Source organism: Nilaparvata lugens, chromosome X (assembly GCF_014356525.2).
Source record: "Nilaparvata lugens isolate BPH chromosome X, ASM1435652v1, whole genome shotgun sequence".
NCBI lineage: Eukaryota > Metazoa > Arthropoda > Insecta > Hemiptera > Delphacidae > Nilaparvata > Nilaparvata lugens.
This window is the reverse complement of record NC_052518.1, coordinates 85,011,724-85,030,130: the sequence shown is the minus strand read 5'-3', so window position 1 is coordinate 85,030,130 and position 18,407 is coordinate 85,011,724. Positions and strand designations below refer to the sequence as shown.

The following is an 18,407-nucleotide window of genomic DNA, read 5'->3' as shown; positions in this document are numbered from 1 at the left end:
AATAATTATTGTTTTGTTGTAGACATGCTGAGTAGAAGTGGATCAGCCCCCGACAACTCAACAATTAACAGTACGGTGGTTGTGGGTGATGGTGAACCACACAACTGCGTCGTTTCAGGTTGGTCACAGTGGTCCGAATGCAGCGTTACTTGTGGTCAAGGAATCAAATCAAAGAAAAGAACTGTACTGGTAAGTTTACTATCATAATAAGTATTACCCGTTGATTACCTGTTGTCTTATATGATTGAATTTTTTATATATCCCACACCAGATTATTTCTATCTCTTCATTTATTGGTTGGATTCTAATTGTTGTTGCTCATCAGACTATTTTATTTAATTAATCAATAAATCTCTAATAAGTAGCACATTGTTAACCATACTATCCTAGTCACTTCACTTCAACGGTCGATTTGTTTTTGCATTACCTTGAAGTTGTGTGCTGGAAATAATTATAGGGAAATACCAGGCTTAGAGTATACTTGAATTGAATCCATAACTTTTGTGGTGTATAGGTTTTATACTGATTTTAAAACACCACAATCATGGTGTTATTGTGGTATATAATAAATGCTGGTTTTAGTTACTCGATTTAGGCATTCTTTCTATGGAAAAAACTATAAATATCCAATCTTAAATCCTTGATCGAAGGATTATTCTCATTCGATTGAAAAAAATCAATATATAATATTTGTAATGTTGTAAAGATCTCGTGCTTAAAAGTGGTACATTATTTGTATATCACAACACAGTTCGTACTACACAGCTTGATGATTGCTTCTATTGGTTTCTTCCATGGCCTAAACAATGAATGTTTTTTTTCTCTCATTATACTATTTTTATTTCAGATTGAACCTAAAAATGGAGGAATCGGCTGCCCATCCCTCCAGGTGAAGCGTAGATGCCACAGACATTGTCCAGGTTATTCGTATGCTTGAAAATTTTGATTTTGTGATAATATCACATCTTAATCCTTTAGTACAAATTGCAGCAATGTCCTGTTACGTCTAATCTTTGAAATAAAATTCATTGAATCCATATTGAGTGGAGTTTAACATTTAATCCTCATCCATGAGGATTCACTTCATTCAGCAGTAAATTCCTACATCATCAGACTGTAGGACACGTAACATTGACATTTGAGTAAATTCCTACATCATCAGACTGTAGGACACGTAACCTTGACATTTGAGTAAATTCCCACATCATCAGACTGTAGGACACGTAACCTCGACATTTGAGTAAATTCCTACATCATCAGACTGTAGGACATGTAACCTTGACATTTGAGTAAATTCACACAGTCTGATGATGACCAACAACAGGTTGAAACGATCGTCACTACCAATGTAAGTGCATTTTCACTCCATAAGTGTTCTTTGAAATTCAAGTTTAATTTTAATAGTGAAAAGGTATGGATATGTAACAGAGTCAAAACAATAATTAATGAAAACACAAAGATTTAGTGAAATATCACGAATATATTATTGACTTTCGTGACATTCGACTCTTTGTGTTTTCATTATGAACACATTATTAATACATCTCAACAAACACTGTGTCAGAAGTTTAAATAATTATTGTTTTGTTGTAGACATGCTGAGTAGAAGTGGATCAGCCCCCGACAACTCAACAATTAACAGTACGGTGGTTGTGGGTGATGGTGAACCACACAACTGCGTCGTTTCAGGTTGGTCACAGTGGTCCGAATGCAGCGTTACTTGTGGTCAAGGAATCAAATCAAAGAAAAGAACTGTACTGGTAAGTTTACTATCATAATAAGTATTACCCGTTGATTACCTGTTGTCTTATATGATTGAATTTTTTATATATCCCACACCAGATTATTTCTATCTCTTCATTTATTGGTTGGATTCTAATTGTTGTTGCTCATCAGACTATTTTATTTAATTAATCAATAAATCTCTAATAAGTAGCACATTGTTAACCATACTATCCTAGTCACTTCACTTCAACGGTCGATTTGTTTTTGCATTACCTTGAAGTTGTGTGCTGGAAATAATTATAGGGAAATACCAGGCTTAGAGTATACTTGAATTGAATCCATAACTTTTGTGGTGTATAGGTTTTATACTGATTTTAAAACACCACAATCATGGTGTTATTGTGGTATATAATAAATGCTGGTTTTAGTTACTCGATTTAGGCATTCTTTCTATGGAAAAAACTATAAATATCCAATCTTAAATCCTTGATCGAAGGATTATTCTCATTCGATTGAAAAAAATCAATATATAATATTTGTAATGTTGTAAAGATCTCGTGCTTAAAAGTGGTACATTATTTGTATATCACAACACAGTTCGTACTACACAGCTTGATGATTGCTTCTATTGGTTTCTTCCATGGCCTAAACAATGAATGTTTTTTTTCTCTCATTATACTATTTTTATTTCAGATTGAACCTAAAAATGGAGGAATCGGCTGCCCATCCCTCCAGGTGAAGCGTAGATGCCACAGACATTGTCCAGGTTATTCGTATGCTTGAAAATTTTGATTTTGTGATAATATCACATCTTAATCCTTTAGTACAAATTGCAGCAATGTCCTGTTACGTCTAATCTTTGAAATAAAATTCATTGAATCCATATTGAGTGGAGTTTAACATTTAATCCTCATCCATGAGGATTCACTTCATTCAGCAGTACGTTCTTTCACATGAATGAACTAAATAGCATTTATTAATTTTCAGTACAGCCCTGAAATTTAATATGAATGTTCTATATAGGCTACTATTTATTGATTTTCAGTAGAGCCCTGGATTGCTAGTGCTAGTCTAAATGTTAAAGAAAAATAATGTAGTCGTTTTCAAAATGAACAGTTAAGAAGAACCCACATTGAGAAGAAATCAGAACCAATTTGACATTAAATCAGACACATTATGTTCGAATTTAACCGGTGTATGATATCTTTAAATATTGAGTAGCCCCAATATTTAAAAATAATAAAACCAGTTTAAAATTCAACTATGGACTACTGGGTTCAGTAATTACTATAGTCATTAATACACTGTTTTACTTATCATATTCTTTATTTTGTACAAGTTTTGATTGAAGTACAATGCATGTGTCCATATCGGACAACAATATCTCACAATGTTTATTGTGAAGACAATAAATTATGAAAAAAAATGCAACTGGAATGGTTTCAGCATACAGTATTATTACACACAAAAATTCAAAATAAAATATTACAGAAATGATTTGAAAAGAGATACATGGATAATTATCTACATGGAAAACACACCAGTAATTGGAAAAAATGTTTAAATAGTGAAAATGGCGAAAGGGTGGAGATAATAAATAAACAGTATAAATCTAATAAATTGACAATGTATGCATGCAAATCAAATTAAATCATGAATATCATGATTCTTATGAAGATTAATTCGGATTGTTTTGATTACTTTCTCACCTAAATTTAATTCAAATACATCAATAATTATAATTCCACAAGAATTTATCCAGTTCAGCATACTTATATTTTTTGGGAATGATATTATAGGAAATGAATCAGTCTATGTGCTTTGCTTATAATATTCTAATCAAAATGTATTCCAGTATTAAATATAGAACTCTTTTTTTTTTAATGAAACAGCCCATGTAAATTGAAATTTGTATATTCATTAATCAATGCTTTTATTAAGTTTAAACTAGTACTGGTATTTATATTTATTTATTTATTTATTTATTCGTTGATATAATAACAAATCATATATGAATATGATGGGGATAGAACAACAGGCATAGCCCAAAACTATTCTGTTCTCAAATTTTGATAAATAATGAAATATCCGAAAAAATAGGTTATGTTCTTATTGAGGAAATTTAAAGTTCAAAGTTCAGTCCAAGAATATATATCAGCTAGAAATTTTGAATTCAGTATGATTAAAATACCAAATTATAGTCAAATCTTATTCAACGATTAATGATTCATTGACATTCATTAAACACTATAAGAGTTCCATAAATTATTCATATTACCGAGATTTAAAAGAAGATTGTTCTAGTTTACTGTATTATAATCAAACTTACTGTAACAAAATGAGACATGATTTGAACTTACATTTACAATTTCTATATTCATTCTTTTAGAAAAATCAAGGCTGAAAAATTGTTCTTTTGGAATTTTGAATACTCTGATGATAATTGATTTGTTGGTTACTAGATTACTACAGGAATCATACTGACGACTGGCAACTGTGGCTATTACCGTACTAGTTCTGAATTTCATAGTAAAGGGGACGATTGAAAGGTTAGAATGTTATTAAGTAGGATGATGGATGATGGATGATGGGTGTATTTGGTGTTATCAAAGGGTAAGAGGCTCCTCAAATTTTCAATAATTTCTCTAGTTAACACAAGCTATGGCATTATAGTATCAATAATTATGGTTGTGAAGAATTGATTACTTATTAGATTAATTTGTAGGTGCTGTTCGATGAGGTTATGAACATTTGTTCTGATTTACTACAGTTGTTTGAATATTGAAGGGCATCTTCAAAGTGTGGATTAAAATTGAGTTCTTCATATTTTAAACTTGTGATGAATCAACAAATTTGTGTGAATACAAATGCAGAGTTTTCAATATTGAACTAATAAGAAATAGCTTCAAATTAATGCGACCTTTTAACTTTAACTAGGTATGTACTTCCTTCCTTATGAAGTATGTATAGGTTCTATTTTCCAATCTGGCTTCACTCTACCTTCTATTCAAAGAGAGAGTTATTTTTATTCGAACTCAATTTAATCTTATTTATTTCGTTTTCATCTTGAGATTTGAAAATTCAATGTATTCTAATAGGGAAATGATAGATATTTTTGTTGGAAAATTCCTTTCAAATTCTTAATAATTTTTGAGCCTGAGTGCAACCCATTCTTCAGCATCTCAGAATGATCATAAACCTGATAGAATAATGCGGGTGAAATTGGTTCCAACTTTTTATTATAATTCACGTTTAATACCATACCTTATATCAACTTTGATTCTTACATGATAATTTCTATGCTACAACTTACATTCGAGACTCATTCATATTCCAATTCAACGCATTTCACACATCCATTCTTCTGATTTCTTCTCCATCTCTTTAATACTAGTTTTTATATTGCACTTAAAAGGGAAGTAAACACAGCAAAGAAACATCATTCTCAAAGTTTTGATGAAATGCATTAGCAGAGATTCTGAATTACATCTCTATTAAAGGGTTGAATGAGTGGGTCATAGTCATTCAATACTGCTATGTGGAATGAGAATTGCAATCTAAACGATTGAGAACACAATTTCAATGTCACCACTTACTCCATAGTCGTCTTCCAATCCACCTACTTTTCACCATATCTGATCCCTTTTCAGCAATCATGATTGTTGGCGCATTTGTATTGCCAGAGGTTACAGCTGGCATGATAGAAGCGTCCATCACTCTGAGGCGATCCACGCCTTGAACTCTGAGCTCAGGGTCAACCACTGCTCCAGGATCCCCCACCGGTCCCATTCTACAGCTGCCTGCTTGATGGTTCTCAGGACCCGTGTTTCTACGTACTGCACATTCCCAATAAGCATCACATCCAAAAGTAAGGTTCTCACAACCCATCACTGGTGTTTTGTCAAGTTTGAAGCCATACTTTGACAGTGCTTTAGTTTCTGATAGTCTGATAGCAAACTTGATCCCCTCAATAAGTGTAGCGACATCTTGTGGATTTGTCAAATATCTAGCAAAAATCATCGGCTTTGAAAGAGGGTTATTGTCTCTGAGCTTGAGCATACCTCTACTTTTTGGGTGAAGAACGGCGGGAATGATATTGACCACTCTTTGAGGTGGGGGAGCAGAGTTGTTGGTGGCATCTCCAGACCGTTCACCCACTTGTCCAGTACGTGCACAATTCGCCAAAAACCCTCCGAAAAAGAACTGGATGTCAGGATTATCTTCATTGGGATTGGCGTACTTTGTGTTTATAAAGCCTGTAGTGTCAGAAAGACCAGTTCCTGACATCAGGCCGTCTCTGAACAGTAGATATTCCATGGCAGTTGCCCAGTTTAGGGGGGTAGTGTCTGTGTCATTGATGAGAAAATTCAAGAAAAATGCTACATGATTGTGCAGATTCTTACCTACACCTGGAAGATCATGCACAACTGGCACACCAACCTTTTGAAGGTCGTCTTTGGGGCCGATACCTGATAATAACAGAAGTTGTGGAGAATTAACAGCTCCTCCCGAAATGATTACTTCATTTTTCGCCAGAATGTTCTCTTTACGACCATCTCCAGTCATGACTTCCACACCATAAGCCTGCTTTTTGCTGGGATCGATCAAAACTTTTGTAACAGTGGTGTTCAACATAAAATGAAGATTGGGGCGATCCTTGACTGGACGCAGAAAAGCTCTACTCGAACTCAATCGTGATCCGTTTCTGCTTGTTGTTTGTGCGATGGAAAATCCTGTATGGGAAGCTCCGTTCAAATCACGAATGGGGTATCCAAGCTCCAATCCTCCCTGGAGAATCGCGTGGGATAGAGGGGGATGGTATGGGAACTGAGTGACTGTCAGGTAGCCTCCAACACCGTGGTATCCGGCATCCATTTGATCAGCTTGAAGATTGTCTTCCGATTTGAGGAAATAGGGAAGTACATCTTGGTAGCTCCAGCCTGTGTTTCCAAGTTTCGACCAGTCATCGAAATCTTTTCTGCTGCCTCTTATGTACATCATTCCGTTTAGAACACTTGTTCCACCCAGTACCTGAAATCATTAACAAAATCTGTTAAGTTTATTGAAATTTTAAATTTTTACAATGGCAGAATTATGCGCTTCCAGCAACATTGAGTAGAATATAAATTTCTCTGGATTATATTGGTGTTGTAATAAAATAAAAATATATCATAGGCCTATTTATAAAATAGAATTATAGTTTACCCTTTTTTTGAAAATAATAGAATAAAAATAGTGTATATTTTGAAATTAATAAAATGATAGATCAAATGTAGTGTATTATTTTATTAATTTCAAAAAAGAGTACTATATAATTATATTTTATAGATAAAAATAAGTAGCCCTTAATTCATACATTTTTAGAACATAGGCCTATTATATATATCATTCATTCTCATTTTACATCAATCTATTTTATTAGTGCATAACAAATTTCACTACTTATGAGAGTCATTTTCAAATGGATTTGAATCATCTCATGCACTAATAAAATATAAAAGGGTGCTGAATGATATTTTTATTTTATTTCAATAAATAGTTGTAGCACTGTATAGAAAAAGTGAATATATTGGTGTTGCACATTACACTGATATGTCACATTGGAATGCATAGTTTCTAGTGATATTTAACCTGTTACAGAATTAACTTATTAATTTTATTATTCTAAAATGAAAGATTATGTGTTACTTGATACCGGAAAGCTCACATTATCCATTATTTATTTTGGTTCATGCTTTTTGATGGGATGAATTACATTGCCAGTGGTTAAAAACAATATCAATCAACAAGATTCTACTCAGTGTTCTCTCAAAATTGTAATCACTTTTTACGAGAGCAATAGATGCAGCAAAATGATCGTGTGTCATCTCTTTACTCTTTTGTATTTTTGACCATCCTATCATCCATTCTTATTAGAAGCGCTTTACACTTATTTTATAGTCTTTATTCTTTCCTTTCTCTCATCGACCTACTGTATCCTGGTTTCTCTCATCTTTATTCAATCCACTTATCTAATGATCAATCATAATTAACAGCTGCCTGATTGCTAATCTATTGCTTAAGTGAAAATACACTATCGAAATTTATTAACGATGAATCATTACTATAAATACAAAAATGTGGTCCGCTTCCAGTATGTTCGTTCTATATTTTCAGTAATAATTATTTTCCAACACTCGCCTCTGTTAAAGAGAATGAGCGAGGAATTCTCACATAAATCACGACAACTTTCCATGACTTACATAACTTGCATATAGAATGAACTTAGTCTACACAACAGCCTGGGTAGAAATTTACTGTAATATAATAGAATGTTGTATCGATTGGTCAGTGCACAAAAATGATGCTCACAACAATCCAGCATATATTTTTTTCTGAATAATTTATAAACTTTAATCTTATTTTCAACTTCTTTTTCTACATTCTCTATTACAATTAAAATAATCTTCAGTAAATTCGCAATTCGCAAATAATTAATACAAAATATACCGCTAATGAAATTAATTTTTAGGGAATAATTGTAATTCCAGCAAGTTTTATTTGAACGCTATTGTTAGTTCATTGAACAATGAATAGTTCAAGGACATTTTTGAAGTTATCCACTATACATGAATGGCAGTCAACTTGAGAGTTGGATATCAAGGTAGATATTATAAGATAAGCACTGCAATTATAATTGTACTGAATTATTAGTCAAGTTAATTGCCGTAAACAACTTACAATCAATACGATCAGTGATTGGTATACACGAATGTACATGAATATATGAAGTGACTCCAGTCTCCAAAATTGGAGAAGACAGCTCAGCTGTCGAAATATCTGGTTAAAAATGTAAGTTGATAAGTGTTTTACCCTATATATATATATATATTATATATATATATATATATATATATATATATATATATATATATATATATATATACAGGATGTTCTAAAAAAGGTGCCCATAATTCAGGGCGTGATTCCTCACATCATAACAAGAAAAAAGTTTCAATTAGCATAGGTCTGAAAATGCTTAGTTACTAAGTTATACAGGGTGAAAGATTTTGTCTGAATTTCAGTTTCACCCGCTGAAACGTAGCCCTATGGGTATTTGTTGGCTCTTAATTAAGATGTACAATTTAGTGTACTTTATGTAAAATTAACTGAAAAATTGAATAAAAACCATTTCCAGATCTGTAGCTAAAGTAATTTTCAAGATATGTGACGAAATACACGAAACTTGGTCCTGAAAAACAAGTTCCTTTGAGGTTTGAAGCAGATTTACTATGTTAAATGTGCAATAAACACAGAATATGTTCTCACAGAACTTGTTGGAAATTTAATTTCGAAGAGAACGATGTGAAATAAGTCTATAATAGACAAACGCAACCTTTAATAAAAATAATCCTTAATATTACATTTGTAGTGAGCTTAACAAATTTTGTCTATTTTTCATGCGTTTTGTATGTAATTAAGGAAATTGTACATCTTAATTAAAAGCCAACAAATACACGTAGGGCTTCGTTTCAGCGGGGGTACTAAAATTCAGACGAAATCTTTCACCCTGTATAACTTAGTAACTAAGCATTTTCAGACCTATGTTAATTGGAACTTTTTTCTTCTTTTGATGTGTGGAATCCCGCCCTGACTTATGGCCACCTTTTCAGAACACTCTGTATATTGTTATTGTAAAACTTCAAAGTGTGTATTATGTGCTACATATGAATATATTATACATGAATATCTTAAAATAGCTATACTGGCATTAGTGAAACTTGTTTGCAGTGAGTTAAATTCAAGTAACTTAACCCTCAGTTTCTATCGTACGTTTATGAGACGTCGCGGTAAATACACTCACTTCCGCTTTCCCTAGAAACCGAAAATGTTCATTGTTATTCCGCTATTACTGTATAATAATCGGGAATTTATTGGGATCTTGCCGAAATGGATAAAATAGTAGAGTCGTTCCTATCCCTAGTTACCATTATTTTTTAATCTTTTCATTTATATTTCTAAAACGTTTTAGAATAATAACATACTTAAATTGGGGTGAAATTACAATGTGAAAGAAGCAAGATATCACCATAATGTAAATCCCTTACAAGATGAGCTATCTTGAATCATTACTCAGTGTAGAGTTGATAACCGTGAAACTAGTTTTCTGTGTTGATCTGCATTGAAATTTTTATGGTCGTACTTATAAACAAATTTATGGGTGTCTGAGTAAAAGACACCGTTTCCAATCACGTTGAATTCACGCCTTGAGTTACTTGGCGATTCCCCAAATTTTTGACACATTTTATGTCTTGATTGCTTGTACAGATCTCTCTCAACTTGAGACAGCAATCTCATACTTGGCATCCTTACTTGCAATGTGGCTTCTATAGATTAGTCTTGATAAGTGCATTGAGAGGAGAATATCAACATCAATATTGTTCTAGAAATTGGTTCCCTGAAACGGTTTTGAAAAATGTGTAACAAACAAAATATGATCACATGTTTGTATTACGAGTATAAACAATATATGTTTGTGTGAGAAAATTGTTCTCCATGTAACAGAAACTCATTTCTTATGTAGGTCTGTCCTATGGAAGGATATTACTCTAATTTCTAATCAAGACATAAAATGTGTCAAAAATTTCCTCTTAGTTGAGGTCAAGACATAGTGGAGCTGCGAAGGTAGGGTAGAAGGTAGAAGGAAGCGGAGACATTTAGCGTAGATACTTGTATTATTTTCAACACTCAGCTACCTTCTTTTATTACTTCTACCTTCGCCGCTCCACTATACGGTTTAACCCTTAGTCGGCTACAATAAGACTAGATACTACTATATTGAATTCCATCTCCCTCTCCGCATTTCTAAACAAGATTATTTATGGTTTCCATTCCATGTCATAGAACAGGATCTTCTGAGTGAGTGTAGTAATATAAAAGTCAATGAAAGACCTTGTCTTCATTTTGAAGTTCAATGTTTATCGCGTATTGAACATGACTCATCACATTTCTATGATAGGATAGTTTCTCATCTTCCCCTCTAGTCATAATACATTATTCTATGATAATGGCATTCTATCACGAGGCGAGCACCCGAGCACCCTTCGAAAAACTCTGAGAGTTGAATTCCATCCGCCAAAAGATTAATTCTATTGAGAATGTAGTGAGGTACGTATTTATGAAACTAGGCCAAGAAATAGGTTTCGCGTTTGTGACCACATAATTCAATGATTCCCCTTCTAAGTTGTAGATGAAACACATTATATCCATTACGGACAAAAGCAATAAGATTCTCAAGTTCAAGAGAATGTTGAGATATTAAACGAGCATGGACTGTAGTTCAGAGGGCCGCACACAAAATGCCAAGGCTGTGACTGGTGGTTATGATTATGATTATTGGTTTCGTTACTAAACATTCAAGCTACTTGATGACTTGGGGTGAATTGGATCAGGACTCATTGATTATTCAGATCAATGCTAGGTTGTCTGATTAGTGCTGATTGATCTGTAATTATTGCTTTGTTGAAAATTGAATTTTCAATGTTGAACTAGTTGTATGAAACATAGAACCGTTTCTTCTTTTTCTTCCCATTCTCCTCATTTCTTGCCTTAGGCTACTCTTTCTTTATTCATTTTGTAAATCCGTATCCCATTATAATTGCATCATACACAAACTTGGATATGTGTATAAATGAAGAATATACAACTCACAGACTTCATGTATTCTATGATATTCTTTGCTATAATTCTATAATATTCTCCGCTATAATTTATTCTTAATATTCTTCGCTTTTTCAAGAATATAAAAATGTATCAACCTATCTATACAACAATCATCTTTACGATTTCTGTTCCAATTATATATTTTATTCATCTGATGCGTATGGTTTACTTTCGAAATATGACAGTAGCATCTACGATCATTATTATTTATCTTGTTCATTATGCATCTCATCATGCTTCATACATTTCCAGAATATTCCGAAACACTATGATTACTTTTCGTATCCTAGTAATATAACATTTGGCGCTTGTATTTATTTTTTCATGATCATTATTTCATTTTTGGGATCACTATTCTATTTGAAATCTTATGAAAAGATAGATGTATTTTAGTATTTATAATGTATTCTATGAGAAAGTAGAGTTATTGTATAATTTATAATACCCATCCTTGATGGTGCTCAGCAATATAGTTCTAGTGTTATGTACAATAATTGATACTGAGAGGTTAGATTGAAAAACGTTATGTTTATTCCATTCATTTCTGTATTATCCTATACATTTCCGTCCTTTTCTATCCATGTGAGAAAGCAGGTTTTTAATAATGAACATTAATAAATTAACCACTTAACCATCTTCGAAATAGAATATCTTTTGAATTATATCATAACTTGTTATTAAATATTAATAAATTTACCTTTCACTTTTATCGAGTTCATATATTTAAAAATCCTTTTACCATATGAGAGAACAATAGGTCGGCAATAGTGCTATCCCGTCAGAATCTTATACTTTCGATCATTTTCAAGGCGAAAATATTGTAAATGCCAATTTCCAAGTGATATCCACTTACTCTGATCGTGCATTACAATGCAGGACTATGTTTCAATATACATTATGCTAGCAACAAAGAAAACTGTCAAAAAATGTCTCAGAAAATGGTAATAATTGGAGTTTTTGTAGGGTGAGGTTTGTAAGGTGATCAGATAGATTTAGGGATTATTGTAATCTTATGGAAAAGAATCATACACAAATTTTCACATGTAGGTTTTAGGATGTAGGCCTATTGAGTGTGATGATTATTTGCATTTTTACAATATTTTAAGAAAGCTGTATCTGCATGGTGTTGGATAACATTGAATATATATTGAATGTGCATCCTTGTCATTTTAAATTTTCGTTGAAAAACTTTTATGAAATTTACAGTCTGAATAGAAGAATATTATATTCCAAATATACAAGAGTAGGCCTATATTATAATACAAGCGACCCTAATCAATCTTCTTTCAATTAATGCTTGCTATAGGTTAATATTAATAATGAACCATAAACAAAGCAGAAGATACGAAGATCGGAGAATATTAAGCAATGAATTCTAATCTGTCCATAATTTTGCTTCCACAAATTCGTATAGTAATTCTCAATATAAATCTCATTTTTCCGAATGAAATAAACTGAAAATTGAGAGGAAAAATTCAATTTTCACATCCAAGATAATGTGTATCATAGTTATCACTAGTAGTTGGTTTTCTGCCAAGAATTCGAAAGTATTTTACAATTAAAGAGTTTTATTGGACATATAATGTGCAATAATGCAGTAGTGCATAGTATGAATGTGTCATACTATGAACTGATGTAATAATTTTGGTTGAATTATACTCTTATATGATCACTTTGACATTGATCTGTTTGCGGCCTCAAAGACTTGAGCAATACAATTCTAATTTTACTCTAATTAGCAATCACACATATCCTTGAAGCTAGGAACTCCAATCTTTTCGATGGTCACCAGCCAGTTCAATCTTCCCCAATAATTCAGTTTCAATTCAAATCCAATAAATGTTATGGAATTGAAGTGAGTATAAATTATCACGTAGAAAAGATGACTTCAATGTTTTTTTCTGTTCTACTAATAGGACAATTTTGCCTAGTAATATTGGGAGATCAAAATACTCTCGAAACTGTAACAAATGACTATGGAAATGAAATAATGACAATTGCTATTCGAGAGAAAGAAAATGACACCGACTGTCCTTGTCCCAGAACTGCATCCCTTCATTGGATAACAATGGGCAAAACAAGTTACGGTACTGTAGCGGACACAGCTTGCCTGACATTGAAAAGTAAGACCCATAATTATGAAGGATTCCTGAATTCTTTCTTCTGTTTAACTTCTGAACATTGTTGAGTTGTTTCTAAGACTGGTTTCGATATTCTTTATTGCTCTTAATTATGTTAATTTAATGTTATTATTCTATTGATATTAGATGGCTATTATTGAACGCTGATGATAATAAATTGTACAGTGAAACAGTTAAAATCTTCTGAAATATGGGAGAATCAAACGAAATGAAAAAAGCACTCCCTGAACCTGAAGAGATGCCAAAGTACCCAAGTAAAGTGAAGTAAGTAAGGTGTCATTTCCATAAAGAATAATACTAATATTCTCACTATCAGCGAATAAGAAGCTCTTCTGTTTAGCTTACAGTTATTGTGTACAAAATTCAACAAATTATCATTTTCAATTTTTTTAATCTACGAACAATACTTCAACTGTAGAGTAAACAATAACTTCGAGTTGGTGTTGAAAGCTTAAAATTTGTAAAATAAGTCAGTATCGATCGAGCAGTCGTAGCGAGCAGACGTAGTTTTTTTTTTAGTGAGAGTAGTTAAAATAGTGTATGCAATAGTTAGGTCAGTTTCACACGGCAGAATCCTGCCTCCTGAAGATCATATTACGGAAGATTATATTTCATATTTTGCAGCTCTCCTGTGCTTTCACATGGGGATCTTTCAATTTAGCCGACGGATCTAACAAGTAAGCCGACGTTTGCTCAAAGTATGACTCATCACTTTTTCTCAAAGTCTAACTTCCTTAAAAATATAGATTGAAGATTTCTGATTTCTGATTTGGATTCAGCTACCCCAAATTCTTTAAAGCGTAAGTCCCATTTTCAAAAATACCCGAAAACAAGGGAGTTATAGCTGTTTTTAATAATAACGTACAAAGATAACAATACTCCTGCCTCACGAAGATACAGGCAAAGGTTTTAGAAGTTTTCAAACACCTAAAAAGTTTAACATGAACATTTTTAATTTTTAAAAGTTCAAAAAAAATTAAACTTTGAAAAGATGAATCCAAATATGAACTCATAAATCATCTCTACTCATCACCGAATAAAATACGAGGAAAAGGACAAGTAAACTTTACTGAATTTCAATTGTCATTCAACAATCTAATTTATCAGGTTCAAATAGTTGAATATACCAATAATTATTTCTTTGCAACAATCAGAAGAATCTATTATGAACATACAGTATAAACATTGTGGTGATATGAATCGATCTATGGTAATAATAGGAACTGAAAGAATAAAAAATGTCATTCCATTCCAACTAAAACGAAACTGATGTCTGTGTTTGTATTAGAACTGCTGAGTGGATAATGCATACGGTACTGAGAAAGTCATGAATAGTCCAGACCAGCCTGGCGACTTTGATGCTTTTGACACCGGAATCTCGTTTTATTTTTATTAAAGAATGAAAACCATGTATCATAGTAAAAAGCAGTTCTATACTTTGTATTATTATATGAGTAGTGATTAACATAAACATGGCTTGTCGATTTTAGTCGCTGAGCTGAATCCTCAGTCGTAGAACTGTGGACCAAGCGTGAGCTTTTGCTTTCTATGTCGTATACCATCGACACAAACTTCGGCTTTTTTGTTGTTCGATTTTTTGCCGTTCTTATGAATTCTGTTGAATCAAACATAATTATATTTAACAAGTTGCGCTGAACCTGGTAGAGTTCATAGGAACGGTAAAAATCAATTTTACGGAAATCGATGTGCATGTAACTGGATTCAGAAGATCAATACGATAATGTGTTCTATCATAATTTAATGATTATCACAGAAATGTTTAAGTGAAAACGTTGGGCGCAAACCTACTGCCATGAGGAGACAAATAAATTTATGAAAAGCTTGATTGCTTGAATAGTGATCTGGATATCTGTTACACGTTTTTAGTTCAAGATATAATATGTCTTAGAATAATTTTTAATCTGTTTTGTGAATCGGCAGGAAAACGTTGGTTTTTCAAAGTTATCTTACTCCCTTATTTTTGGGTATTTTCAGAAATCAAGAAAAATATCCCACCAAATTTCCTACACGAATACAGTGTTAGTTGTATCATAATAGCTACAGTACAAACGTACTGTATAGTACAGTACCTGTTCGTTTTTACCGTATAATTATATGATAATAGAAAGCTTTATTAAAATCAGCCATAACTTCCTTGTTTTCGGATATTTTCGAAAACGGGACCTACGCATTAAAGAATTTGGGATCGCTGAATCCAAATCCGAAATCAGAATCTTTCTATCTTCATTTTCAAGAAAGATAGTTTTTGAGAAAAAGTGGTGACCGGAGAGACGTAGAATCACCATGTGAAAGCGGCGATTTGTCTGCTAGTATCTCGATCCAAGCCGGTTTCTGCTTGCCTCGAGGGGAAAAGACGTGACAAAAGGAGGTTCCTGGCTCGGGGTCACCATGTGAAAGACACGATTTGACTCAATATACTTCGACAAAAAAACGTGAACACTGTTCAGTGTTCAAGTTGCACGTCTCCTATCGTGTGAAAGTAGCATTTAAAGAGTTCAGTGTTTTAATTGTTGTGCGCGAGTTCGGTGCCCTGCGCTGAAAAAACAGTTCATTGCTGAATTATCATCTAATCCGGCTGAGGAATGTAAGGGATGTGAGGAATGTCGACTCCCAAAAGACTGCCGACCTTCCTACTGCCAGAGTTCGAAGAGGAGGAGGAAACAGAGGACGACGCAACTATGAGTCAACTAACACCGGCTAGGAGCGTTGAACCAGCGTCAATGACTGGAAACGTCAACACTTCCCCAGAATCGTTTTTAAAAACGAACCAACTAAAAACTGCAACGGAGCAGTTTTTGTACAATGCATGGAAAGAAGTCACTTGCCAACAGAGTGAAGAGAGAGAAAGAATGTATAAGCTGGAAAAGGAGTTGTAGAGAGCATGATTGGAGATTAATCAGCTGAAAGAGATGTTTTCATCAGCATCTACAACGACACAGAATCTTCAATCATCAGCTTCAATGCAACCAGCATCTTTTAGAAGTAGCAATAAAAGTTATTCACCACCGAATTGGGAGGAAGAAGAGAAAATGGTAGCATCAGAGACTGCATGGATTCTCCCTAAACAAAAGAAGAGAAAAATCCGTGACTCACCAGAAACAATAAGGCCTGCAACTGATTTTACAAGTATGAAACCGACAGAAAAGAAAAACAAGCCACCACCAGTCATATTAAGCAATATACAAGAGTATTCGAAAATTATAGAGGCATTGAAATCGAAAAATCTCAATTTCAGTGCCAACATGATGAACAACAACCAGCTAAAATTGAATGTTGAAACTGAACAAGAATACAGAGATTTAACTAAGATGTTGAATGAAGCTAAATATGAATGACACAAGTACGAAAATAAACAAACTCGTCCAATTCGTATCATGGCTAAAGAGCTTCATCCATCATGCGATCAAAGGATATAGAGAACGATCTTCTAAGCAGAGGCTTTCAAATAATCAGTGCTGTCAACAAAATTAAAAAAGTGAAGAAGGATGGAAAAGAACACATTATCAGACTTCCAATGTTCATGTTAACATTCAAGAATACAGAAGATACAAAAAAATATTTGAAATTAGACATATTTGCTACATGAAAGTGAAAATTGAATCAATCAGAAGTAATAAAATGATTCCACAGTGCAAACGTTGTCAGCGGTTTGGTCATACACAGACATACTGTCAACATGAACCTGTGTGTGTGTGTGAAGTGTACTGGAAAACACTGGACTATTTCGTGTACTAAGGCTAAAGAAACCCCAGCCAAATGTTTCAATTGTGCTGAGGCTCACCCAGCTAACTACAGAGGCTGTCTCATCGCTAAAGAACTTCAGAGAAGAAGAACTGAAAAAGAAAACATAGTTAAAAGAAGTAGCGAAGTACCACATACAACTAAACAGAGAAACTTCACTTCAAAAAAGTACACTGGAGAAATATCCTATTCCCAAGTAACGAAACCCACTCCAAGCCTACAACAGGAGAGCCAACCAAAGAAACAACAACAACCAGTTGAAGTCAATAAGGTTTTGCAGGAAATTTTGAACAGTTTAAATATTCTTTCTGGACGACTTGACAGTTTGGAAGGGAAGAGTAAGAGTATCGAGAAGAAAACTAGAAAATGAATATTGCGAGCCAACAAGATATAAGGATACCTGGAATGCCAATGGAATAAATAATATCAATAATAATATATAAAACAAGAAATAGAAATATTTCTAAAGACACGAAATATAGATGTTTGCCTCATCTCTGAAACCCATTCAACTGAGCAGACTCACTTCAAAATCAATGGATATAATGTTTACGAGACTATTCATCCTCAAAATCAAGCAGGAGGTGTAAGTGCTGTAATAGTGAAGAAGAGTATTAAAAACTATGAAGACTTCAGTATTCAAAGTAATGAAATACAGCTAACTGTAGTTGGAATAGAGTCAATCAACCAGAAAATACTTGTTGGAGCTGCATATTTTCCACCACGTTACAATCTTAAGAAAAATGATTATACAAATATTCTTGTTTAGCTTGGAGATAGATTCATAGTGAGTGGAGATTTTAACGCCAAGCATAAGGATTGGGGTTCAAGACTCACGACTACCAAAGAAAGAACTCAGAGAGGCTATCCAGGAGCTGGGCTGCGAATTCCATTCAACAGGGACACCTACGTATTGGCCAACAGATTTGAATAAAATTCCAGATCTTCTAGATTTCTTCATAACAAAGAGAATATCCAGTAATTTTATCGACATTGAAGAGAGCTTTGACCTGGATTCTGATCATTCAGCTGTAATTCTTACACTTGGTGAACGAATAATAAAGAAAGAAGACAGAC

The 18,407-nt window shown here is 33.3% G+C and overlaps 3 protein-coding genes across 5 annotated transcripts in view; 2 read left to right on the top strand and 1 right to left on the bottom strand.

Moving 5' to 3' along the window:
* LOC111053717 (spondin-1) overlaps positions 1-1,037 on the top strand; it is a 31,646-nt gene extending 30,609 nt beyond the window's left edge. Inside the window, exons 12-13 of the mRNA XM_022340637.2 lie at positions 23-189; positions 848-1,037. Of these exons, the coding sequence (XP_022196329.1) occupies positions 23-189; positions 848-937 (257 nt within the window). The 3' untranslated portion in view covers positions 938-1,037. The remainder of the gene's footprint in view (positions 1-22; positions 190-847) is intronic.
* A 536-nt stretch (positions 1,038-1,573) lies between these two features.
* LOC120354495 (spondin-1) lies at positions 1,574-2,610 on the top strand. The gene is made up of 2 exons (XM_039441784.1): positions 1,574-1,760; positions 2,419-2,610. Exons 1-2 carry the CDS (start codon positions 1,596-1,598, stop codon positions 2,506-2,508), a joined length of 255 nt encoding a protein of 84 aa, XP_039297718.1. The 5' UTR covers positions 1,574-1,595; the 3' UTR covers positions 2,509-2,610.
* Positions 2,611-3,032: 422 nt separating this feature from the next.
* The window catches only part of LOC111053716 (glucose dehydrogenase [FAD, quinone]), a 160,471-nt gene continuing 145,096 nt past the window's right edge, over positions 3,033-18,407 (bottom strand). For 2 of the 3 annotated variants that reach the window (XM_039441783.1, XM_022340636.2), the window contains one exon: positions 4,044-6,756. In XM_039441783.1, the coding sequence (XP_039297717.1) occupies positions 5,311-6,756 (1,446 nt within the window). In that variant the 3' untranslated portion in view covers positions 4,044-5,310. Of the gene's footprint in view, positions 6,757-18,407 lie in introns of all 3 variants that reach the window. The other variant, XM_022340635.2, reaches the window with a different exon arrangement.

What these genes read in the sequence shown, in the direction of transcription:
- LOC120354495 (XM_039441784.1), top strand. Translation starts at nt 1,596, where the DNA reads ATGCTGAGTAGAAGTGGATCAGCCCCCGACAACTCAACAATTAACAGT. An exon ending in CAAAGAAAAGAACTGTACTG is followed by an intron (nt 1,761 to 2,418) that starts GTAAGTTTACTA and finishes TTTTTATTTCAG; the next exon opens with ATTGAACCTAAAAATGGAGG.